Source organism: Ips typographus, unplaced genomic scaffold (assembly GCF_016097725.1).
Source record: "Ips typographus isolate SLU unplaced genomic scaffold, UJ_Ityp_2.0 IpsContig93, whole genome shotgun sequence".
In the NCBI taxonomy this organism is placed as follows: domain Eukaryota; kingdom Metazoa; phylum Arthropoda; class Insecta; order Coleoptera; family Curculionidae; genus Ips; species Ips typographus.
Window position 1 is genome coordinate 184297 of NW_028098583.1, and position 25831 is coordinate 210127.

General features: G+C 36.4%; 2 protein-coding genes and 1 long non-coding RNA gene across 5 annotated transcripts; 2 read left to right on the top strand and 1 right to left on the bottom strand.

Moving 5' to 3' along the window:
- The first annotated feature begins 1033 nt into the window (after positions 1-1033).
- On the top strand, positions 1034-1582 carry LOC145739991 (histone-lysine N-methyltransferase SETMAR-like). Its single transcript, XM_081995312.1, has one exon. It carries the CDS (start codon positions 1034-1036, stop codon positions 1580-1582), a length of 549 nt encoding a protein of 182 aa, XP_081851438.1.
- Positions 1583-12919: 11337 nt separating this feature from the next.
- LOC145739995 (uncharacterized) lies at positions 12920-13503 on the bottom strand. Its single transcript, XR_014181315.1, has 3 exons — positions 13322-13503; positions 13121-13269; positions 12920-13057 (listed from the first exon to the last, which is right to left on the bottom strand). It is a non-coding gene; the product is annotated as an uncharacterized LOC145739995 (long non-coding RNA).
- Positions 13504-15312: 1809 nt separating this feature from the next.
- Positions 15313-18947, top strand: LOC145739994 (uncharacterized). 3 transcript variants are annotated; one of them, XM_081995318.1, is made up of 7 exons: positions 15313-15366; positions 15900-16060; positions 16223-16383; positions 16917-17077; positions 17242-17402; positions 17934-18820; positions 18874-18947. In XM_081995318.1, the coding sequence occupies exons 2-5, from the start codon at positions 15992-15994 to the stop codon at positions 17298-17300; spliced, it is 450 nt and encodes a 149-aa protein (XP_081851444.1). In that variant the 5' UTR covers positions 15313-15366; positions 15900-15991; the 3' UTR covers positions 17301-17402; positions 17934-18820; positions 18874-18947. The 3 variants fall into 3 exon arrangements, with proteins under 3 accessions (XP_081851444.1, XP_081851442.1, XP_081851441.1); XM_081995316.1 differs by having other exon boundaries at positions 17934-18549; positions 18604-18947; XM_081995315.1 differs by having other exon boundaries at positions 17934-18947.
- Positions 18948-25831: the final 6884 nt, after the last annotated feature.

Genomic DNA, 25831 nt, shown 5'->3' on the forward strand with positions numbered 1-25831 from the left:
ACCAATAAAAGCGGGATGGAAGCGTGCTGTAACTGACTGGAAAAGAGATAATCCGACTGACTCTTTAACAAAAGGAAAATTTGTTCCCATTTTGCAGAAAGCAATAAAAAATTCACATAACCCGGTGGGACTTGTCAATGGGTTCAGGGCTTGTGGCATTTGCCCTTGGAATGTAAATGCTATAGAGTTTTCCAAGTGTATTGGTAGAGTTTCAAAACAAAAAGATGATGATTGTACTGAGATAAATATCGGAGTGGTCAGAAATACATTGTCCTATGAGAAATTTGTCAGTATAATAGGGCCCGATAAACTTAAAATAATAACAGCTATAGATGATAATGTCACTTATAAAGATATATTGCTGAATAAAGTACTTAAAGAATTTGTTCCAATACCAGAGCCAGAAGGAGAGCCAGAAAAAGTACCAGAACCAGATGAAGAGGTTGAAATCATAAATGAAACAAAAACATCAGAAATAGAAACCGGTGAGTCCAAAATTGAGCTAAAATCATCAAAAATACCAGATACTCGACCTGATACATCTCTAGATATTTGTAATAATTTTTACGTTGCAGATGCTATAATAGAAGAGAGCTCATTTACTTCCACATCAGAAAATAACACATAATTCAATAAGTCCCGGGACTAACCCACAGGTGGCACTACAAATCGCATTTTTATATTTTTCCCTTGAAGTACCATCTTTCAAACGACAGCTGTCAAATCCTGAGCTCATTCCCTCCAATATTTTGTTTGTGAGAATTTTTTAAACTGAACAACTTTTGAGTTTTTTAAAACATGAATAAAAGTGATTTTCGTGTGCTGATTAAACACTGTTTCCTGATGGGAAAAAAACACCGTCCAAACAGAACATTGGCTTGAAAAATGTTACGGGGACTCTTCTCCATCGAAAACAACGATTTGTAGTTGGTTTGCTGATTTTAAACGCGGTCGTACAGACACAAATGACGCTGAACGGTCTGGACGCCCAAATTCGGCTGTTGTTCCAGAAAACATAAAAAAAATCCACAAAATGATATTGTCTGATCGTAAACTGAAAGTGAGTGAGATAGCTGAGGCCTCAAAGATATCAGAAGGTAGTGTGTTAACAATTTTGCATGAACATTTGGGTATGCGAAAGCTGCTTTCGAAATGGGTGCCGCGAGTGCTCACTATTGACCAAAAACAACAACGAATTGATGATTCAGAGCGCTGTTTGGAGCTGTTTAACCGTAATAAAAAGGATTTTTTGCGCCGATATGTGACCATGGACGAAACCTGGATCCACCACTACACACCTGAATCAAAACGGCAGTCATCTGAGTGGACTGGACCCGGCGAAAGCCTCTTTCATCAAGACAATGCACCGTGTCACAAGTCCATAAAAACGAAGGTCAAATTCAACGAATTGGGTTTCGAATTGCTTCCCCACCCACCGTATAGTCCAGACCTGGCCCCCAGCGACTACTGGCTGTTTTCAGACCTCAAAAAAATGCTCCAGGGAAAGAAATATCAATCAAATGAGGAAGTCATCGCTGAAACTGAAGCGTATTTTGAGGGCCAAGGAAAAATCGTTCTATAAACATGGTATAGAAAAGTTGGAAAATCGTTGGAATGGTTGTATCACTCTAGAAGGGAACTATATTGATGAATAAAGACGAATTTCATGAAAAATAATTGTTTTTCTTAGTTGGTCCCGGGACTTATTGAATGAAGTGTTAGTCAAATTTTTAATATAGAGGACATTCCCATTATAAAGGGTTATCCATTTCGTGGTCCGGATTTCACAGCCCTGTTTCAATGACATATGTCAAACAGAACTGTCATCCGAGGCATCATATTTTTAGTTGAAGGTTTGCCATTTAACAATATGGATCGTTTGTCTACTGCAGAACGTGTTAAAATTGTGAAAACTTACTACAAAAATAGTGATTCAGTAGTAAGTACGTTTCGTGCATTACGTGCAGATTATGGTCGACATAATCGTCCATCTGAGCGTACAATTGGAAAGACAGTGAAAAAATTCGAAGAGACTGGATCTGTTACTGATGTCTTAAGGCCTATACAGTGTGTAAATTAAGTATGGAAACAAATCTGTATTTTTAAAACCAAAATAGATAAAAATATTTGGTTTGTGGCATTGACTGTTAACCAAGGTTCCGGAATTTTTTGCATCAGAAAAAATTTTTTTCAGCCCCGTGCAGAATGATAAAAAATCCGTTTATCCTATAAATGGTGGTCAAGAACCAAATGTCAATTAATTATGTTTTATAATTATGTAATAAAATTATAAAAAGACATTTTATAAAAATTATTATAGTAATTAAGTAAGAGAGGCAATTATGAAATAGTAAATTGGAATTTTAGAAATAATTTAAGTAGCTTTGGTTATCTCAGCTCCTTCGAAATGCAGATGCACAACGTACTTTAAAACCGGTTTCTAACTTGGGATTTCCCATTTACCCTTTCTTATCAGTAGCTATTTGGGTTTCTAAAGGATATTCTTTCGATAATGTTTCATCTACTCATTCTGGTTTAGTTAATTTTGTAGAGAGAGGTGTATTCAAGTGCTTCTGTAGTTTTGTTTAACAATGGTTCTTTTAAGTACACAGCAAAAAATTGACATTCTCCGCATTGTTGGGTATGGGGATAGGTCACGTACATATCAAGAAACTTGTGAGTTATTTAATGAACTGTACCCAGATCATCAAATAAACCGATCTACGGTAAGTAAGATCTGTACTAAGTTCTTGGAAACAGGGGATGTAGCAAATAAACGTAAAACTGGTCGACCTAAATCAGTTGTAACAGAAGACATGACACTGAATGTGCTTTTGAGTATTCAAGAAAATCCCATTACATCTACTCGTCAGCTCGGTAGTAATCTAGGTTTAAGTCACGCTTCGGTTCATAAAGCTCTGAAAGCCGAAAAATTTCATCCTTATAAGGTACAGCTAATTCATGAATTGAACGAGGATGATTTTGATCGTCGAATTCAATTTTGTGAAGAAATGATGCAGCGGTGTATCCAAGATCCGTTATTTAAAACAAAAATAGTATTTTCTGATGAAGCCTCATTCAGCCTCAATGGACACGTCAATAGACAAAACTCGAGGTACTGGTCTGATGAAAATCCACATTGGGCTCAAGAATGCCATACACAAAACCCTCAGAAGATTAACGTTTGGGCAGGATTAGTTGGATTTAAGGTAATTGGACCTTTTATAATTGAAGGTAATTTAAATGGTGATCGTTATCTGGACCTGTTGCGCGAGTCTATTGTACCCGCTATTTCAAGAGAGTTTCCTCCTGAGGATGAAGAGCATGCCGTGGATGAAAGTATTTGGTTTCAGCAAGATGGCGCTCCACCCCACTTCGCTGTAAATGTTAGGGACTATTTGGACCAGACTTTTCCAGATCAGTGGATAGGTAGAAGGGGTTCCATAGAATGGCCTGCAAGATCTCCCGATTTGTCCCCTTTGGATTATTTTTTATGGGGATATCTTAAGAGTAAAGTGTATGTAAATCGACCAGAAAACTTACAAGAGCTTTCAGAAAGGATTCTGGCGGAAGCACGGACAATTGATCAGCAAACAATTGGCAGAGTATTAAACGAATTTTACAATCGCTTAGGACTTTGTCAAGTTGCTCTTGGCCATCAATTCGAACATCTTTGAATTCTTCAGGTAATAGCAGCAAACATTACTTTAATAGTAATACCTTTTGTCTGTGTGTGTGTTTTACAGTATTAAATTAGTTTTATTATGTGTTATTATTTATGATGTGTATTATTTGTGCTCTAGATTATTTATTTCCTGTCTTATCTGTACTTCAAACAATTCGTTTGTGACAGGTTTAGCGGTACAAAAGCTATAAAATGACTGATCACTCAATAGGGGCTACTATAACAGGCATTCAACATTTTTAATTGGTGAAATGGGCGCTTATTTACCCAATCAAGTTTTTGAATGCCTGCCATTTCGTCTAGGGATGACATATCGACCTAAGATTTGTGCCACTGCTTTTGTCTTGACAAACCCTTCAAAACGAGGGGTCACTCAATAGGGGTTTGCGTTTAAAAATTTGGGGCTGCCCCCGAAATCCCCTATTTTGGGGGCTGGGGCAAAATTTTGAATACGATAAAAACATCCACTTTTCAATCTAATAATGGTATCTGGAGTTCGGCTTACCCAATGTAACCCATTTACAAGGTAAATATGGGTATTCACACTGGATTTCGTTTGCCCATCTCGAAATTTAAAATGGCCGCCATTCTGGTTAGGGGTAAGATATCGACCTCGGGTTTACGGCATTGTATTTCTTTTGACAAACCCTTCAAAATGAAGGGTCACTCAATAGGGGTTGCTATTTAAAAAAATTAAGTTACCCCCTACCCCAACCCCCCCTGAGGGGGTGAAAAATTTTTTCTGATGCAAAAAATTCCGGAACCTTGGTTAACAGTCAATGCCACAAACCAAATATTTTTATCTATTTTGGTTTTAAAAATACAGATTTGTTTCCATACTTAATTTACACACTGTACATCATCGAAATGCACGCTCGACGGAAAATATTGCCGCTGTAAGTGAAAGTGTTGAAGAAGACCCGAATTTATCCATTCCTCGGCGTGCGCAACATTTGGGCCTGTCTTACGGCACGCTATGGCGTATTTTGCATTTGGATTTGCATCTCCATCCTTATAAGGTTCAGTTGACACAAGAACTGAAGCCCGCTGACCATGGAATGCGTAGAACATATGCCGATTGGGTGCTTGAACAACAACGTTTGGATGACGATTTTTCGCATCGAATTTTCTTCAGCGACGAAGCACATTTTTCACTCGGTGGCTATGTAAACAAGCAAAATTGTCGCATATGGGGCAGTGAAAATCTTCATGTAACTGTTGAGAGACCATTACATCCACAAAAAGTCACTGTTTGGTGCGCCATTTGGTCTGGAGGAGTGATAGGCCCGTACTTCTTTGAAAATGAAGAAGGCGTCACTCAAACTGTCAATTCTCATCGCTACAGCCAAATGATTGCCGATTTTTTTTGGCCTGAAATTAATGATATGGATTTGGAAGAGATGTGGTTCCAGCAAGACGGTGCAACAAGCCACACAACACGACCAGTTTTAGCTTTATTGCAAGAAAAATTCGAAGGACGTGTAATTTCTCGTTTCGGTGATGTCAATTGGCCACCAAGGTCGTGCGATTTATCGCCTTTGGATTTTTTTTTATGGGGTTATGCGAAGGATCGTGTTTATGCCGACAATCCCCAAACTATTGAAGCTCTGAAAACCAACATACGTCAAGTTATGGGTGAGATATTGCCTGAAATGTGCCGGCGAGTCGTGGAAAATCTCACAAGGATCGAGTCCTGTAAGAAGTCACATGGAGGACATTTAAATGATGTTGTATTCCATACATAATGGCAAGGTCTAAGCATTATATTGAAATAAAAATTTGATCAAAATTCTAAATGGAAGTGTGTTTTATTTACGTTTACTTTCGGAACCACAAAATGGATAACCCAGTAATATCTGAAGAAGAGCTCATTTCCAATTTGATAATGATAAAATGGGGACCCAGATAGAGGCAAATAAATTAGTTACATCCGATCAAACTGAATCTAAAAACTCATTAAAAGATTTCTTATATTGGCCAATAACACCTCAAAGAAAGGGAAAAAGACAATCAGATCATGATCCATAACATCGACGCAATGGAAAAAAATAAAAACAGACAGAGAAGAAACAAAAAGACAAAGAGAAATAGAAAAAGAAGCCAGAAAACAGAAACGGGTAGAAAACAAATTACAAAAAGAAATACAAAAACAATCCTCGAAAAATGAAAAGAATGTAAGCCAAAGAAAAAGAGCGTTGTATCAAAGGCTCCTATCTCGGCTCCAATACTGGCTTCACGGCTCGAGAGAACACCCGAAGAGAAGGAACCTCTCCTGTATACTCTGGAAAAAGTTAATAAAGCCTCCAGATTTTTATTTGTCGAATCTCCTAATTCTCCTAAAATTAAAGTAATATCAGACATAACTTTAAACGTACCGCCTAAAGTTACTCAAGAAAATATTTTAGATCAAATTGGATTGATTCAAAGCAAAAATTGTATTTTAACCCTTAATTGGGCGCACCGGTGTATTTCGTACACCAATCGCGGAGAATTCGATGTAGATCGTTCAAGCGCGGTTACCCCTTATTCCCACTTTACGTATCTTTAAGTAACAGTCACACCTCCGCGCCGTCAAATTTTCAGTTTGATTGAAGATTCCAAGCAAGAAGAGCACGCGTTTTCATTCTGAGTGGTGTACAGAGTACACCAAGCGCCTAATTATGTAAGTACATTTTCCAGATATAAAAAGTAAATTGTTCATTTATATTCGGTATATTATTGAAGTATGGTTACACTATTTTCTCTACATATTCGATTTTCGTTTCAGGGATCAAGTTCAAGTCAAAAATCCTAAAAAAACTCACTGATGAAGAACTAGCCCGGTTTTTGGAAATTGATGATAACCCTACAGAGCCCTTGGAAAGTGAAATTGACAACGAAGAAGACTTTGACCTTGAAGAAGAGGTGATAAATGAAAGTGAGCATGACAGTTCTTCTGAACTATCTGGAGAGGAACAAGTAGAAAACGACGATGAAAGTGAACAAGAAAATAGGTTTTATGTGGGTCGCGATAAAACAACCAAATGGAGAAAAACTTCTATTGCTGCCCGAACCGCAAAAACCATGGCTTGTAATATAATAAAGATTCTACCAGGACCCAAAAAATTGTCTCGTGTAATAGATAGTGAAGTAGATGCTTTCCTCCAAATTTTCTCCGTGGACATTTTGAGGAGATATTACGCTGCACCAATGTCTATATTGACAGCATCAAGAAAAAATTTCAAAGGGATAGAGATGCAAAATATGTATCTATGAATGAACTACAAGCATTCCTTGGTTATTGATCCTTTCGGGTGTGAAAAAAGCCGGCCATACCTCATTTTTAGAACTTTGGAATACAGACGGTTCAGGAATAGAAGTATTTCGAGCTTGTATGAGCAGCAAAAGGTTTTTGTTTCTCCTACGCACAATAAGATTTGACGATGTACATACAAGAACTCAAAGACGGGAGACTGATAAGCTAGCACCAATAAGGTTTGTATTGGATAAGTTTATAGACAATTGCAAAAAATGCCTACTGCCTCAGTGAATTTGTCACTATAGACGAAATGTTGGTACCGTTTAGAGGACGATGTGGGTTTATCCAGTACATTCCTAATAAGCCGGCTAAATATGGGCTGAAAATTTTTGCTCTTTGTGATGCAAAAACATTTTATACAAGCAACATCGAGGTTTACTGTGGTAAACAGCCACAAGGACCTTATTTTCAAGCAATTCACCTTCAGATGTTGTAAAAAAGGTTAACTAAGCACATTAGAGGAAAAAACAGAAACCTAACTTGCGACAATTGGTACTCAAGCATACCACTTGCGTTTATCTCTGCTCCGAGAAGATAAGATATCATTCCTGGGAACACTAAGGAAAAACAAAAGAGAGATACCCAGTGAATTTCTTCCAGACAAACGTAGAGCTTTACAATCTGCATTGTTCGGGTTTCAAAGAGAAGTAATGATTACTTCGTATGTACCGAAAAAAAATAAAGCCGTAGTGCTAATTTCGACTATGCATAATGACGATAAAATAGACGAAGAATCTAAGAACCTCATTTGATCCTTGATTACAATGGAACGAAAGGAGGGGTGGACACAGTGGATCAGCTGTGTGGAAATTATTCTGTCTCAAGAAGGACAAAGAGATGGCCATTGTGTTTATTCTTTCAATTACTAAACATAACCGGTATCAACAGTCAAGTTCTGTATCAAGGAGTGAAAGGTTCTGGGGTGATTAGACGAGTATTTTTGAAGAATCTTGCGTATTCCTTGATGAAACCTCACCTAAAAGACCGCTTATCTACAAATGTCCCGTTGGATATAAAACTTTTGCTGAAGAGGATTTTGGGAGAAGACAAAAGTGTGGCCAACCCTGACGATGAGCCGCCTGTAAAATAAGAGCTCGTTGTGTTATTTGTGGAAGGGCCAAGAACAGAGTTACAACGATGGTGTGCGACGTTTGCAAGTGTTCAGTGTGCAAAGAACATAGTCAAAAAGCGATAAAATGTCAAAATTGTAGCAACAAGGATGTAGTTGACAGTGAATAAGCATTATCTACGGGCTTCATTAAATATTTTTAATTAAACTGTTTATTTTATTTAGTCTGATTTAAATGTTGGAAAGAATGTTCCTAACTAATCTAGAAATATAATCTGTTATTTTGCCAGAGTATTATTTTTAATAATTTTTTCCTACATAAGATAATTTTTGCAAGCACTCCCTAAATTTGATGTGGTGTACAAAATACACCATGCGATCAATAATGTATTAAATTGAGGCGCGCCTAACTAGGGTTAACTGACGGAATGTGCTATAGTTGTACACTTCAGTAAACGACAGAGTGGTTTAAAATGTAGTTCTTGCACAAGAGCATATCACTTTGAATGCCTAACAAAATTTGACTTGCACAAATCCAATTCTCCAATATTTCATTGTTTAACCTGTTTAAAAAACAAAAGTTGAATATTTGTTATCCCAATAAATATTGCTAAAAATAGTTGAAAGTTAAAGTGTTATTTTTTGTACCTGAAGAACTTAGGGATTTTAGTATTTGTTTCAAATATTAGATTTTTTGTTACTTACGTTTTATTATAGAGTAATAAGTTTTATGTTCATTTTTTATATTTGTGGCAGTTCTAGTAGAACATTTAGGTAATTGTTTAATCTACCTAGGTTCTTATTTTAGTCAGGTATAATTATGTTTTAACCCTTCTGTTAATTAAATACAGGGGTCTTAACAGCGGCCAACAACTCATTTTCTCTAGGCCAATAACTGATTTTGATTGCCAACTACTGTACATTTCATCTGTTTATATTTTTAAATATTTGTTTTTTGTTAATTGTTAAACCCATTTTAATATGAATAAAACGTTTGAAAGTATTAAATATCTACTTAATTTTTAGTACATAAAAAATTCAATCTACTTTTTAACTTTGAAATTACAAAATAATTTGTTGTCTGAAGGGGCCAACAACTGTATAGCTTACCCTAAGCGTAATTGAAAACTGTAAAAATACTTTTATTTTCATAGTAATACAAAGCATAATTTGCATTATTTTTTAATAAAAGTTTTAATGACCGAACTTGTTTTCTTTTTACTTTGGTTGCACGCTGGTCAATTTTATGAACCACCGTTTATCTGTCATTTTGACAGTTTAGTTATTTACACAATCTTAAAATTGAATTAACCCTAGATGTATAACGTATTATAGGTTAAAATTTTTCATTTATAAGCAAGTTTTATTCTTGTGCAACTAGCGTTTAAAAAGTATGCAAAATCCTGTGCCGCAAAGAGTTAAACCATGTCTACTTCACCAGCAGTTAGTGATTGTGCAGAAGCTTTAGAAGAATTGTGCAACGTTGTTACATCACCAGAAGTGCCGATGAATAGTGAAACAGAAGCAGACTTAGAAACTGGTGAAGATGTCGTAAGTGATAGATATCGTTGCTGCGAATTTTACCCCCAATAATGAAATTTTAAAGAAATCAAAGAAATAAATAATTTCTATGAAGCACCCGAAGATATGCGTGTACAAAATGGAACTGGAAAAATTACTGAAGCACAAGAAATTGGTGGTTGTGGAATCGCCCAACACAACACCATACCATGTTATCATTTTGCAATTATTACTATTCAGCTATGATAGAATCAAATGGAACTATAATGATTCTTTGTGCAAAGTGTTACCGTACATTAAGTAATACGTTTTGGGAAAAAGTGGCATACAATGTTAAAGATGTAAGTTTAATTTTGGTTCACGAACATACTAAAGGCCACTTAAATTGCGATATTTGTGCTGTAGATACGTGCAATAATGATAATTCTTTAATATGTTATTTGGGAGAAATTAGTAAGCGTCGAGAAATTGTAAAGTTATGGAGGGCACGTGAAGATTAAATATTTTATAGCGATTGCGAAGACGTTTCACCACCTCAACTAACCAATTCAATGATGGCACCATGCGAGATTTCCTGTCTTCTGAATTTGCTGGAACTTCTTTCAAGTGGAGCAACTTCCTTTTACCTGATATTGTAATGGTTAGAATTAACGCAAGTAATCATACAGAACGAAAACAACTTAGCTGGCAAACGCTCATTAAAGACCTTTGTACTACCACTCCAGAAAATAAAGAAGCAAATCAAACTAGCGGCGAGCAACAAATTCAACGAATACACAATTTCATTTCGAAGTTCGTAGATCTCTTAAAGGAGCACGACTACTTCACGACATTTTGCCAACGTCACTAGAACCGAATCTGCAGCAATCCCATTGAGCCTACCGTTCCGTAAAAGGAACAGTTTAATTTACAGTTTTCTATAAATACCTACATAATTTTCGAATAGATGGCGCATCTTATACGCGATGAGAAGCATAATTGACGGTGGATTTATACTGTTTAGATCCACGTGAGCAATTTTAGAATTATTCACACCGGTTCTATTTCTGTGCATTTGTTTCTGTTAGTGAATCATGGATCCTTGCGCGTAAGTATTAACTTTTATTCGTGATATTTTCAATTAACTTCTTTTCTGTTTTTAATAACGTTAACCTTGACCTTATAAACATAATCCTAAGCTAATTGTTATTTCACCATGTCTACACACGTGCTAAATATGATGTTCCGTTAAAAGAACACTAGGACAATATACTCTGTTTCGGCAACTAGTGTTGTTTACATTTTTTTTTGTTTTAGATCTAAATATAATTTACACAGACCTCTAAAACTGCACGAATTGCTTGAGGAATTAGAAAACTTTGATCTCGACTCCCCTGCACCAGACAGTATTACAATCTTGCCGCCGGAAAATGCCAATGAAGAGCTCACAGACGAGGACTCTGGCGATGAAAATTTTGTAACTCCCAATAACCTTCCAGGAAGCCAATTACGTTCAGAGGCAAATTTGTCATATGACGGTGAAAGTCAACAAGATGAAGACAGTGGGACTCTGATGACGAGATACTGCTAAGTTCCTTTGCAAACAAGAAGAAAAAACTGTCAATCAAAAGTAAGTCCAGAAAAAGTCAACTGTCAAATGGTCCGATGTGGAATTGACCAACACCTTTTCCTAATTGGTTGGACGTATGTGGCCCACAAAGTCGAAAAATCTTCTTTAGAACTCTTCATGTATTTTTTTGATAAGGATATAGTTCAAATGCTGATAAATTATACAACTATATACGCAGCCCAAAAAATCAGACCTCTACTGTCGCTGAGAAAGAATTTTACTGCTTTCTTGGGTTTCTCATTCTGAGCGGATACGCCGTTGTAAACCGTCGCAAAATGTACTGCAAAATCGCCCAGATGCAAATATGCCTTGGTTTTGTGAATCTATTTCTCGGGATCGGTTTCAATACATAAGTCTAATCTTCACTGCAACGACAATACGCAGCTTCAAAGGATGAAAAGTTCTCGAAGATGAGGCCATTGTTTGATGGGTTGAATCAGCGTTTTAGATGTTTTGCACCCGAAGAAGAAATCATAGTGTCGATGAAGCCATGGTGCCATTATGGTCGACATGGCTGCAAACAATTTATACGCGGCAAACCGATACGTTGGGGCTATAAGTTTTGGGCTGGCACAACTAGGCTGGGATATATAGTATGGTTTGATCCGTATCAAGGTTCCACAGCTCCACTTCACGAAAAATATAAGGATCAGGGATTAGGAGCCAGTGTTATTCTACAATATGTTGATGTACTAACCTCTGAAACCTATCGTCCCTATCATATATTTGCGACAACTTTTTTACATCGTATTCGTTACTTGAAGTACTAAAAGATAGAGGGATCAAATGTACGGGAACTATAAGGGAAAATAGGATTCCCTCTGACCCCCTGGAGAGTTCAAAAACTTTGAAGAAGAAAAGCAGGGAAACATTTTGCCACAAATTAGGGAATGAAACCATACTATTATGTAAATGGAATGATAATAATGTCGCAAACATCGCAACGAATTTTCTTTCGGTTTCGCCAGTAAATAAAGTAAAGAGATATTCAAGAGCCGAGAAGAAACATGTAAATGTTGATCAACCTTATCTTATTCAAATGTACAACCAAAATATGGGGGGAGTTGACAGATCAGACCAAAATATCAGCCTGAACAGAATCTCCATTAGGGGAAAAAAATGGTATTTTCCCCTATTTTGCCATTGCATTGATATGGCTATACAGAATGCATGGCAACTTCACCGTATAAATCTAGGAAAGTTGGACCAATTGGCATTTAGAAGCATAGCGACGAACCTACTAGAAACTTATAAGAAGAGTTCTAGAAGGAGCCCGTCAAGACCATCACAAAGTGAACATGAATTTTCCAGATTCGATAGACTAGACCATCTGGTGGAATATCAAAATAAGCAAACCAGATGTCGTATTTGTCACAAGAAATTTTTTAGATGTAAAAATGTTCCGTTGGACTACATCCTAAGGATTGTTTCATTTTGTACCATACTTCATAATTTTATGTAATATATGATCAGTAATCCGATAACAGGGTATTGTCCTACTGTTCCTTTAAAGAACGTCAGTTTTAGAAAAAACTTGACAACCAAAAAAAAATCTGATGTTTTTTAGAGGTTTAGAGTGTTAAAATAGCCCTATTTAATAAATAAAACCCTTGGTTTCCCAAAAAAAATAGTTTTAGGTTTATCTGGGTTAAGAAGCAGATTTTTTGTCTTTTCAAGAAGTAAAGTATCAAGTAAAAGTAGGTTTATAACAAATTGTAAGAGTAAAAATACCTAGTCTGATATTTACAGTTTCTAGATAGAATTTTAATAGCAGAATGTACAAAACATTACATTTTACTCACAAAAGCAGTCAATTCTGTAATGTACAGTTTTGGGTTCATTGGTTGTAATTTGATCCCATCATGGTGTTGATTACTGAAATCGTGAGAATTTTACAGTAAAAAACTTCCTCAGCAAACATTTTGTATATGTACTTACTTTTATAAAGCACCATATTATCTTGAATAAACATAGTATCCCTTGGTGTTGTTAACCCCACATTTTAAATCACATACAGATAAAGTACATACTCAAATATGTACTCAAATGCATTCTTACTCTCATGAACTGAAGTTCATAAACACATTCTACAAAATTACTTTCAAGATGAAAAAACCCTTGTGTCTTGTAAGTAAATACCTGATACTCCTAAACCTGAAGTCAGATTTTTTTTAGAGATTATATAGCCACACATATCAATAACTTAAAACATTAACAAAAATATCAAACATCTAACATGCATCTAACCTAACCTCAAACTTGGAATTAATCATACAAAAATCGGGTTTATTTCACAGATATTGAAGAAACAATACTTTAAAGAAAATTTGCCACAATAAGTCGATCAAATCTGCTATTATAAAGTCAAAAATTTAAATTTAAAAAAAGTCATTTTACATTACTTCTTATGGGAAAAAAATTCCCGCGCAAAATTTTAGCACAAACATGGCCCCCAAAGCCAAGTCATGTGTCGCCACTGTTTCTGTATAGAGTCAGTGTAATGTGTTCATTCATAAACGTTTCTACGAGAAATAGTAAAAATCGACAAAAAAATAATACACAAAACATGTGATTTAGACAAAGACGGATTTTAATGGTCTCCTAAGAAAAAGTTGGTCCCGCCCCTTCGTTCATTTTAAAGTTGAAGCTGATCGGACTGCCACCTTGAGTGCAGATAACTGCTTGCCACGTGATTGTCACATTGTAAATTGCGACTGGTACCACCTGTTATCTGTCATATACAAAATTGACATTTGAGAGTGCATTTGTCATATTTGTAAACGGTACCCGAGCTGCTTTCTTTCGACATGTGATTTCGGATCAAAACGCGTTATAATCACAACACACATAACCTCAAATTTTATTTTTATTTGTAAATACAGACAACAGAGTTTAGTTTATATTCATAAAATTCATCAATCATTCATCAATGGCCATTTTGGAGGTTCAGGATCCTGAAACCAACTCATTGATAACGTTTGAGTTAAATGAGGAGGATTATCATCGAGCTACTAATGGTAAGTTTATTCTTATGGATTTTGTATTTAGTATTAATATTTTACGGAAATTTTAGATATGCATTTTGTTCAAATGTTACTTAATAAATTCATGTTGTTGCTTTTTGGCAACATATAGCTAGTTATCATACTGGAACGCAGGGGACGGCAAATATTGAACTGATTGCATGGTGTGTCCGCCTGTCTACATACCTCCTAATTACATGCCGCGATCAAATCGCTGCAAGTGGAGTGCGTAGGAAGGACAAGCGACCATTTTGCTCACTAGGCACGCCTGATTCAATCCGTTTGTGTTATTCAATTTCAACACGTGGTATATTTGAACAGAGTTTTACTGAGTGATGTAAAAATTGTGGTTTGAGTTTTGAAAGGTATGTATTATGCATATATTATGTTGCGTGGCAAAAATTTAGTACACTTATTCCACATTTTAGGAAAAAACACTATACCGGGTGGTCAAAAGAAAATATCAAGAGCTACAAATTGGTATATTGAACCACCCTGTAACTGTCAAAATAACAGAGTTATGGGCGCTGACAAAGTGAAAACTATCATACTGAAACTTTACAGCAAACAACTCAGTTTTAACAGTCACTGACTCGGTTATTCGACATTTTAGGAAAAAATGCTATACAGGGTGGTCAAAAGAGAATATCAAGAGCTACACATTGGTATATTGAACCACCCTGTAACAGTCAAAATAACAGAGTTATGGGCGCTGACAGTCAAATTCAAACAACTGGGATTTAACAGTAAATTACTTGGTTATTTGACATTTGAAGAAAAAAACACTATACAGGGTGGTCAAAATGACCAGTAAGTAGATTTAACCGAAAATGTCTAATTTGAAAAACATGACCAATTTTTACAACTTTGACAGGTTGTGACTTACGAATCAAAATGTTTCTCTGTTTGACTCTTGGAAAAAGAATGCAATTTTCATGCCAACATTAAGATATTTGACAGGTGTCAGTCGTTTTGTTGGTTTAAATGCGATATTGTTTGCAGCCGAGCACTCCGAAGACTCCGAAGACTCCGATCAAACCCAGGATCCACAGTCAGCATAAACCCAGCGATTTAGATGGTGTCAGAAAATCGCTGTTTCAGTCATCCCAAATGTTCTTCCAAAGGTCGCAACGCCGATTCTTCCGCCCATCATTATAGATAGTTAGTAATTTTTCGACAAAAAAAAAATACTTATTCAGATGTTTTTTTTTACCCATTTGTCAAGAAGAAAGTTTTTCCATCAATACATACAAAAGAATGTAAAAGTTTCTTGACAATTGGTGGATGCGCGAAAAAAAAGACTTTAAAAAAAAAAAAAACACATAAAATTGCAAATATTTCTAATTGGAAAATTTGTGACGTCACTACAATCAGTTTAATTTAAAACTAATAATCCACCAGGAGAGATCTGGTGTTGGCGTCAAAGTTCCTTCACCATATTATAATAACATATTTTGTGACACTCGTTGCTTTGACACTAAATTACTCCCTTACTTGACAAGTTACGTCAAAATGTCATAGAAAACAAGAAATAGAGCAGATTTCAGGCTTTCATAACGTTACCTTTGTTTTGTTACCAAACGGCAACACTATGCATTTTTTCTATTTCATGTTTTTTTCTAGAAGTTGCCGATCGGTAACATTACGCATTTATAATAAGTTTTCTAAAGATATTTCTGTTTTTTATCCTCTAGTATGAGCAAAAATAAGCTACTCACAGACCAGGACCTTGCGGCCTATTGGGAGAATTTTACCGGTCTGAGTGATGACGGATGCGATGTAAGCGATGCAGACAGTTTGGAGGACTGTTCTTTTATACCAGAAAGTGATTTTGATGATGAAAACCATGATCAAAGTGAGGTAACACTGGAAGTTGAAGAAGTCAACCAGCAGTCCGATGATGATGACGATTTGCCATTGTCGACTTTTTTGTCTTCCAAACAGAAAAAGGCACTAAAAAAAGACATTGACTGAAAATCAAAATCTTTGGAGTTTAAATGCGATATTTTGTTTGCAGCCGAGCACTCCGAAGACTCCGAAGACTCCGATCAAACCCAGGATCCACAGTCAGCATAAACCCAGCGATTTAGATGGTGTCAGAAAATCGCTGTTTCAGTCATCCAGCAAATGTTCTTCCAAAGGTCGCAACGCCGATTCTTCCGCCCATCATTATAGATAGTTAGTAATTTTTCGACAAAAAAAAAATACTTATTCAGATTTTTTTTTTACCCATTTGTCAAGAAGAAAGTTTTTTCCATCAATACATACAAAAGAATGTAAAAGTTTCTTGACAATTGGTGGATGCGCGAAAAAAAAGACTTTAAAAAAAAAAAAACACATAAAATTGCAAATATTTCTAATTGGAAAATTTGTGACGTCACTACAATCTAGTTTAATTTAAAACTAATAATCCACCAGGAGAGATCTGGTGTTGGCGTCAAAGTTCCTTCACCATATTATAATAACATATTTTGTGACACTCGTTGCTTTGACACTAAATTACTCCCTTACTTGACAAGTTACGTCAAAATGTCATAGAAAACAAGAAATAGAGCAGATTTCAGGCTTTCATAACGTTACCTTTGTTTTGTTACCAAACGGCAACACTATGCATTTTTTCTATTTCATGTTTTTTTCTAGAAGTTGCCGATCGGTAACATTATGCATTTATAATAAGTTTTCTAAAGATATTTCTGTTTTTTATCCTCTAGTATGAGCAAAAATAAGCTACTCACAGACCAGGACCTTGCGGCCTATTGGGAGAATTTTACCGGTCTGAGTGATGACGGATGCGATGTAAGCGATGCAGACAGTTTGGAGGACTGTTCTTTTATACCAGAAAGTGATTTTGATGATGAAAACCATGATCAAAGTGAGGTAACACTGGAAGTTGAAGAAGTCAACCAGCAGCGTCCGATGATGATGACGATTTGCCATTGTCGACTTTTTTGTCTTCCAAACAGAAAAAGGCACTAAAAAAAGACATTGACTGAAAATCAAAATCTTTGGAGTTTAAATGCGATATTTTGTTTGCAGCCGAGCACTCCGAAGACTCCGAAGACTCCGATCAAACCCAGGATCCACAGTCAGCATAAACCCAGCGATTTAGATGGTGTCAGAAAATCGCTGTTTCAGTCATCCAGCAAATGTTCTTCCAAAGGTCGCAACGCCGATTCTTCCGCCCATCATTATAGATAGTTAGTAATTTTTCGACAAAAAAAAATACTTATTCAGATGTTTTTTTTTACCCATTTGTCAAGAAGAAAGTTTTTCCATCAATACATACAAAAGAATGTAAAAGTTTCTTGACAATTGGTGGATGCGCGAAAAAAAAGACTTTAAAAAAAAAAAAAACACATAAAATTGCAAATATTTCTAATTGGAAAATTTGTGACGTCACTACAATCTAGTTTAATTTAAAACTAATAATCCACCAGGAGAGATCTGGTGTTGGCGTCAAAGTTCCTTCACCATATTATAATAACATATTTTGTGACACTCGTTGCTTTGACACTAAATTACCCTTACTTGACAAGTTACGTCAAAATGTCATAGAAAACAAGAAATAGAGCAGATTTCAGGCTTTCATAACGTTACCTTTGTTTTGTTACCAAACGGCAACACTATGCATTTTTTCTATTTCATGTTTTTTTCTAGAAGTTGCCGATCGGTAACATTATGCATTTATAATAAGTTTTCTAAAGATATTTCTGTTTTTTATCCTCTAGTATGAGCAAAAATAAGCTACTCACAGACCAGGACCTTGCGGCCTATTGGGAGAATTTTACCGGTCTGAGTGATGACGGATGCGATGTAAGCGATGCAGACAGTTTGGAGGACTGTTCTTTTATACCAGAAAGTGATTTTGATGATGAAAACCATGATCAAAGTGAGGTAACACTGGAAGTTGAAGAAGTCAACCAGCAGTCCGATGATGATGACGATTTGCCATTGTCGACTTTTTTGTCTTCCAAACAGAAAAAGGCACTAAAAAAAGACATTGACTGAAAATCAAAATCTTTGGAGTTGAATGAGGATCAGTTACGGTTTTATGGGGATACTGAGTTGTCTGCTGAAATAATGTCATTAGAAACTCCTTCTCAGTTTTTCTCATTCTTTTTCTCAGAAGAACTAATAGCTAAGACTTGTAAGGTAAAAAAAGATTGTCGGTTAAAAGTGGTTCGTGCAGGTCTGTTGGAATCGAGATTTCGTAGTAGTAGGCGAAATTATCTGGTGTTTAAGAAATTTAAACAATATTATAAATCACAATAGTATTTATATTAATTAAGACTGTATAAGATAAAATAGCTGGATAACACAGGGCATGTCGGCCAAATCTTCCAGGTAAATAATTATGTTGTTAGGTGAATAAGATGGGGAATTTACAACCTTTTACAGCTTTTGATTGCTCCAAGTTTAACATTGACGAGGAAAAGTTACTACTGGACACTGTAAACGGACTCCTGCGTATAAGAGTGTATTTGGTACAGCACGAAATTCCTGGATGGACAAGTGTGTCACCCTGACTAATGGACGATCACCCGTGGCACGTTTTTGAATTACCTCGCCACTAATAAGACTTAGTGTGTAAGTTGCGTTGACAGGCCTGTCTGATGTAAGTTTAGTTTTGTTTGTTTCTATTTAATTGTAAGTGTTGTGTGATTATAGTTTACAGGCTTTTGTATTATCGTGCAATGCGTTCTATGTAGATACTAGTATACATATACTGAATATTTATTTAAGATTTACGGGTTTAATTTAAAATCTGGCGTTGATGTCAGGAGTAACCCGTTACAGACTACTGAAGAAACCAACTTATATTCAGTGCAAACTAAGCCTGAAAGACCAACCGTTTTTACAGAGAACGGCATGAAGAATTACTTTGGCATAATTATTTATACATCTCTGGTACACATGCCCAACATCAGATCATTCTGGAGTGAAGAGTTGAGATTTGCACCTATTGCAGATGTGATGTCAGTGAACAAATTTGAAAAAATACGCCAGTTTATTCATTTCAACAACAATTCCACCTTCATTTCTCGTGACCAACCAGGACACGATAGGCTTTATAAGATTAGACCTCTCGTTGAATACTTGAACAAAAGATTTTCTTCGGTGGCTTTAGAACAATATCTTAGCATTGATGAACAAATGTGTTCAACGAAGGTTAGACATTATATTGTCACGAATGGAAAATCCGTTAATTGGAAAGATGGACTGATTAACTTAAAAAACATAAAAGTATTCGAGGATTGCGAAATAATAAGCGCACGAGGCAAGGTCGCATCACGATGCACGAAATGTGTCATGCACCGGCGTGCACCGTATCGGTGATGCGTCACCACCACCTGCCCTTTGCAGGAAAGTGTGAAAAACAAGCGCACAATAACAAACTTGCGTCAGCCCGATCAAGGGCTATAAAAATACGCCGGATTTCTTTAGCAGTAGAGGATCACGTGTGAACCGATCATACGGTAGTGCGAACAGCTGACCCGAGAAGTCGAAATGTCGACTCCTCCTCGCGGAAAAGATCAATGTTAATTATGTTCCGTTCTCCAAAGTTACTTTCCCCCCCAAACGCGAAGTGACAAGCCATCGCCAGAAAAAGCTAAGTCCTTAGCTTATGACTATGTAAGTACAATTGTTAATTGTCAACTTTTTGTATGTTTACAACCGTATTGTGCATCCATTTGTGTATACTATATTAATAGATTTAAGTGTTGTATGAGAAAAACTCAGCGTTGATTTCATACCCTAAAAACTGAGATCCCGGCGCGACGTTTAACGTCGTGGAGAGTCAGTTTAATTGGTGAACCCAGAAGGGCTCATAAATTAAACGTGACATTTCGTGGAGGCGCGCGGTCTGTTTTGGGATGGATAAAAAACAATAGTTGAGTTTTTTTATTTATTTTTATTTTTTGGGGTATGATAAAGAATCAGGAAAATAATGTGTGGGCTATAAAAGAAATTTTAGGTATTATTTTCTTTTGGCTAGGGATAGTAACGTTGATTTATTTAGTGATTTTTTTGGGGATTACCTGTGCTATTGAAGCGCCTCATTTGATAAAATTTTGGTTTAATATGGGTGGTACATCTTCAAAAGAGGAGGAAATTATTATTTCCCAAGCGGGAAACAGTGGAGGTGTATCAAATAGTTCAGGAAAAGATAATTCATGGTCGGCAAAGGAAATTTTAATTATTATTTTTCTGTGCATGGGGGTATTAATGCTTGTGTATTTTAGCGTCAAAAAAATTATTAGTTTGATGAACAAGCAAATTCGCAAAGAAATTGCTAGGAATAATCAAATTGTTTAAAAAAAAAATCGTTTAATTTTGACCGAAAACTTGAAAAATAATGCCAAACATTTCATATTAAATTTTACATGAGTGAACCAAGTGACAATCACGAGTACGAACTCGCAGTAGAGCTCAAAGTATATCAGACAAAGAAAAATTTGTTTTGCAAACAAGCACTAGCCCAAGGAAAAAACCCCGAAAAAGTCTTAAAAGAGTTGAAAGAGTTTAAAACCCCGCGCATCATAGCTCAACTGTCGGTTCCTCTGCTTCTGTGCAGGCATCGATATCTGCAGGGGGCCCCAGAAGTTGACAGAACCAACTTTATTCACAGTTTAACAAGTAGTGAGGACGAGAACAGCCCTTTCGAAAAACTGTCGTAATGCTCAAGTTGAAACCCGCGAATTCAAACAACCAAAGCTTCGACTTCCCGAGTTCAGAAAGCTAAAGATTCTAAAGCAAGGTCACGATCCCCAGAAACAGTTTTTTAAGCCCAAGAGCTTCATTGAGTATGGACTCCGCCTAAACCGCGAGAATCAGAAGAGTTCTGGCAAGAAAGTCCCTTAGAAGTGGTAGTGCCAGAGCCTACCTCATCCCGCCCCACGGATTTATTACAAGGTTGTAATAATCCTTGCCCACCCCCTGTAATTCGAGAAAGAAACCGTGCCATACGTCCTAACAATACTCCAGTAATGGCTAACATGACTTTACAAGCAGCTTTGGCTGAGCCAAAAACTCCTGCCACCCCAAAGTTTACATGCCCATCTACATTTAACCCTTCTATTGACTCTCCCAGTATTTTTATAAATAAATACGAAAAAGCAGCGATTGTGAATAGCTGGTCAGAAAATCATAAAATATCTTATTTGGCTAATTTTGTGGAAGGTCCAGCCCATACGTGGTTTAGTAATTATATTAGTGAGCCAGAGAATCAGATGAAAACATGGCTGAATATTAAATCAGGTTTTTTGAAAGAGTTTTCAGGAGAACAGCCACTCCGAAAGTTAAAATTTAGATTAAACACCCGCAAACAGCAGGACGTCGAGGATATTAAAAAGTACTATTATGATCTATTGGCAATCGCAAACGAGATTGACCCAGAAATGACTTTTGACGCATTTAGGGATCATTTTGAAAATGGTTTACATCCGTCTTACTATGAGATGTATTATTTGCTTAGTTCTAGCAATAGAAATTTTAACGATTTAAAGCAATTGGTCATTAAAATAAGCGATATAAAAGAAAGGACACTAGTGAATCAATGACACAAAGTACAGCTTTATTGTCAGTATCTGCGGCAGTAAACAGTAACAATGGTAATAACCCAACAAACCGACAAAGGACCTGGAATGACACCAGGCCACGGACATTTTTTAATAGAAATTTTTCAAATACGGTTCAAAATCAGACACGAAGTACCTATGTTCCAAGGGTGAATAATTTTAGACCAAATCAAAATAGTCCGAGGAACAACTCATTCAATAGGGGGCGACAATTTGTAAGAAACAATTCGCAACAACCCCGGAACCAGGATACTTTTAATGGGAACAGAAATCAGTTTTCTAATCAGAACTGGAGAAATAATAATAACAATAATTGTTTGCCTCGTACGAGAACGCACGACGGCCGGGTTATTTGCATTGATTGCCGTAGGCCCGGTCACGTGTCTTGTAATTTCAATAACAGGCCTTTCCAAAGGAATGCACCTCAAGGCCGAAGAAACCCAAACGACAGAGGACAGTTTCAAAATTAAGAAGCCCGAACGAAATTGTCCAATTATCATCTACGGGCACCACTAAGACATTAATAGTACATATCACGGTTAACGATAAAGATAACGTCCCTGTTATACTTGATACAGGAGCTTGTAAAAATGTAGTCGACATAGATTATATCAGTAACATGAGACGGTTACAAGACAATATACAACTGATAACCGCAGGAGGTTATCCAGTTCAACCTCTCGGCAATTCTGAGGTAATTATAAAAATTAAGGGCACAATTATTTCCGTTGAGGCACTAGTGGTGCAAAATTTATCAAAAGCCTTAATTTTGGGACATAACTTTTTGGCTAGTAAAAAATCATTGATTGACTATAATACCAATACTGTGACATTATACCATGAACTTGACCCATTGATTTTACATTTTGGCAACAATGTCAACAGCAACATAGGGAAAATAGAACAAATGGAAGATACTAATAAGGTATTTGCGAACGTCGAGATTGAGTCAACCGCGCGAAATTTGAAGGTTGCACTTGAAACCGACTACATGGTCGAGGTTGGTCGCGAGATAACGGTACGACTGAACTGTGCCTTATCTCCGCACGAGTTCACGAAGTACTGCTTTATCGAGAACAATAAATACCTACGACCAAGAGGGTTGATTTGTTCAAATATTTTTGTGAAAAATGGCAAATGGTACATCAAAATTAATAATATGAGGTTTGGAAAAATGTTCATATTGAAAAATTCCACAATTGGTTATTTAGAGAAAAATATAGAAATGAATATAGCAGAAATTCCAGTTCATTGTATTTATGAAACTGAGGATGATAAAGAGATGATTACCATGAATGACCATAACCTAAGCAATATAACGAACCCAGAATTGTGTAACAAATTGCAGACATTACTGTCAGAATATAGTGACGTTTTTTCTAAGACACCAAAATATATGGGAAAAACCGATGTCATTGAACATGAAATCGATGTAGGGAATGCTAAACCGATAAAACAGAAACCTTACAGAGTGGCACAAAAAGAAAGAGAGATAATAGATGAGCAGATAAGAGAAATGGAACAATACGACATAATAAGGCAAAGTAACTCGCCCTGGGCAAGTCCCGTCGTATTAGTAAAGAAAAAGTCTGGAGAGACACGATTTTGCGTGGATTATCGCAAGTTAAACAATGTGACAGTAAAAATTCATGGTCAGGATCTAATATTGAGGATATTTTGACGTACTTAGGAAACGCCAAATATTTCTCATCGTTGGACATGTATTCAGGTTATCGGCAAGTCAAAGTAAAAGAAGAAAGTAAGCCACTTACTGCCTTTACAGCGCCAGGTCACGGATTATGGGAATTTAATGTGATGCCTTTTGGATTGTGCAATGCTCCGGCAACATTTCAACAGTTAGGAGATGTAGTGTTTAGAGATTTAAAATGGAAAGAAGTTTTAATTTACATGGACGACATTATAATTTTTTTCTAAAACGATAGATGAACATGTGGAAAAATTACGTAAAGTTTTCAATAGACTCCGAAGTGCAGGCTTAACACTAAAACCTAAAAAATGTGAATATTTAAAAGAAAAAATTAATATTCTTGGTTATACAATTTCGAAAGATGGAATTTTTCCAGATAAATCGAAATTAGTTTCAATCGAAAATTTTCCAAGGCCAAAAAATGTAAAGGGTGTACAAAGTTTTTTGGGACTTTGTAACTACTACCGGAAATTTATAGAAAATTTTGCAAAAATTGCACGTCCCTTACATGATCTAACAAAGAAACAAAATAAATTTGATTGGCAGGATATACATGACAAAGCATTTGAAACACTAAACAAAAATTGATTAGTGAACCAGTTTTGGCACATTTTCAACCAAATAAAGGATGTGAATTGAGGGTAGATGCATGTAAAGATGGAATCGGAGCAATATTATTGCAGGAAGATCATGAAAATGCGTTACACCCAATAGCATATGCAAGTAGAAGCCTTAGTAAAGCTGAGAAGAATTATTCGATAACAGAACTTGAAGGGTTAGCAGCTATATGGGCGCTATCCTATTTTAGACATTTTATTTATGGAAAACCTATAAAAATAGTGACTGATCATCATGCGCTATGTTGGTTAAAAACCTTGAAAGAGACTACTGGACGTTTAGCGCGTTGGGCGTTAAAGTTATCAGAATTTGACTACACAGTACATCATAAATCAGGAATTGCTCACAGAGATGCAGACTGCGTAAGCAGATATCCTGTTTTGCCAGCAAATACGAAAGTACAAGAAATTGACGAAATACCAACCTTTCTATTGGATATGCGTAACATTGCGGAATTGCAAGCAAAAGATAAAAACATTTTGGAAATAATTCAGGCTATAAAACATCCTGAAGAAGCTACAATTGGTATACGTAAGCAAGCGAAAAATTTTAGACTTGAGTCAGAAGTTTTGTACCGTATAAACCCGCATGAAGTGGGCCGGACTAAACTTTTAGTGATACCGCAACAGTTAATAGGGGAAATTTTGTACTCCCACCACTCAGAACCGCTGAGTGGCCATTTGGGATTGTCAAAAACCCTAGCAAAGATAAAACAAAGATACTATTGGCAAGGGTTGCAAAAGGACGTGGAACGTTTTGTAAAAGGATGCCCGGATTGTCAGGCCAGGAAAGGCCAACAAAATCAAAAGCCTATCGGTCTGTTACATCCTATTCCAGTTGGCACCCCATTTGAAAAAGTTGGGATAGATTTGTTAGGTCCGTTTCGCAGAAGTAGCAGCGGAAAAACCATGATAGTGGTAGCGACAGATTACGCCACAAGGTGGGCGGAGACTGACGCATTACCGAGCGGCAAAGCCGGACCTGTAGCGAAATTTATACTGGAGAGAATTATTACAAAACACGGTGCACCCAAGGAATTGTTAAGCGATAGAGGGAAAGTTTTTCAATCAGAATTGGTTACGGAATTGCTAAAAAAGATGGGGACAACGAGTCAGTTTACTACTGCATATCATCCCGCAACTAATGGCTTAACAGAAAGATTTAATAAAACTTTAGCCAATATGTTATCTATGTATACTAATACTGATCAATCAAATTGGGATGAATATCTTCCACATGTGACTTTTGCGTACAATTCTGCAAAACAAGATAGTACTAAATTCTCACCATTCATGCTGGTGTACGGTCGTGAACCTATTTTACCAACAGAAGCAAACTTGTTGCCACCCTTAGAAAGTAGTAATAGCGACCAAATTAGAGACATTGGTTTGGCAGTCAGAAATTTGGCAGTTGAAAATATAAAACGGCGTCAAGACATAGATAAATTACGTTATGATTGTAAACACCGCCATGTTGAATTTGAAGTGGGGGACCAAGTAAAAGTTTTCACCCCTATCAGGAAAGTAGGAAAAAGTGAAAAATTACTGCTTAGATGGTTTGGTCCTTATTACATAAATCGGAAAATGTCTGATGTGGACTATGAAATACGAAAGGGCATTTCGCCAAAATCTAAAACTGAAGTGGTCCATGTAAGCAGAATTTTACATTACCATGACCCATGGACACCAGAAGGAACCCCGCAACAAAAATAATACAAGCA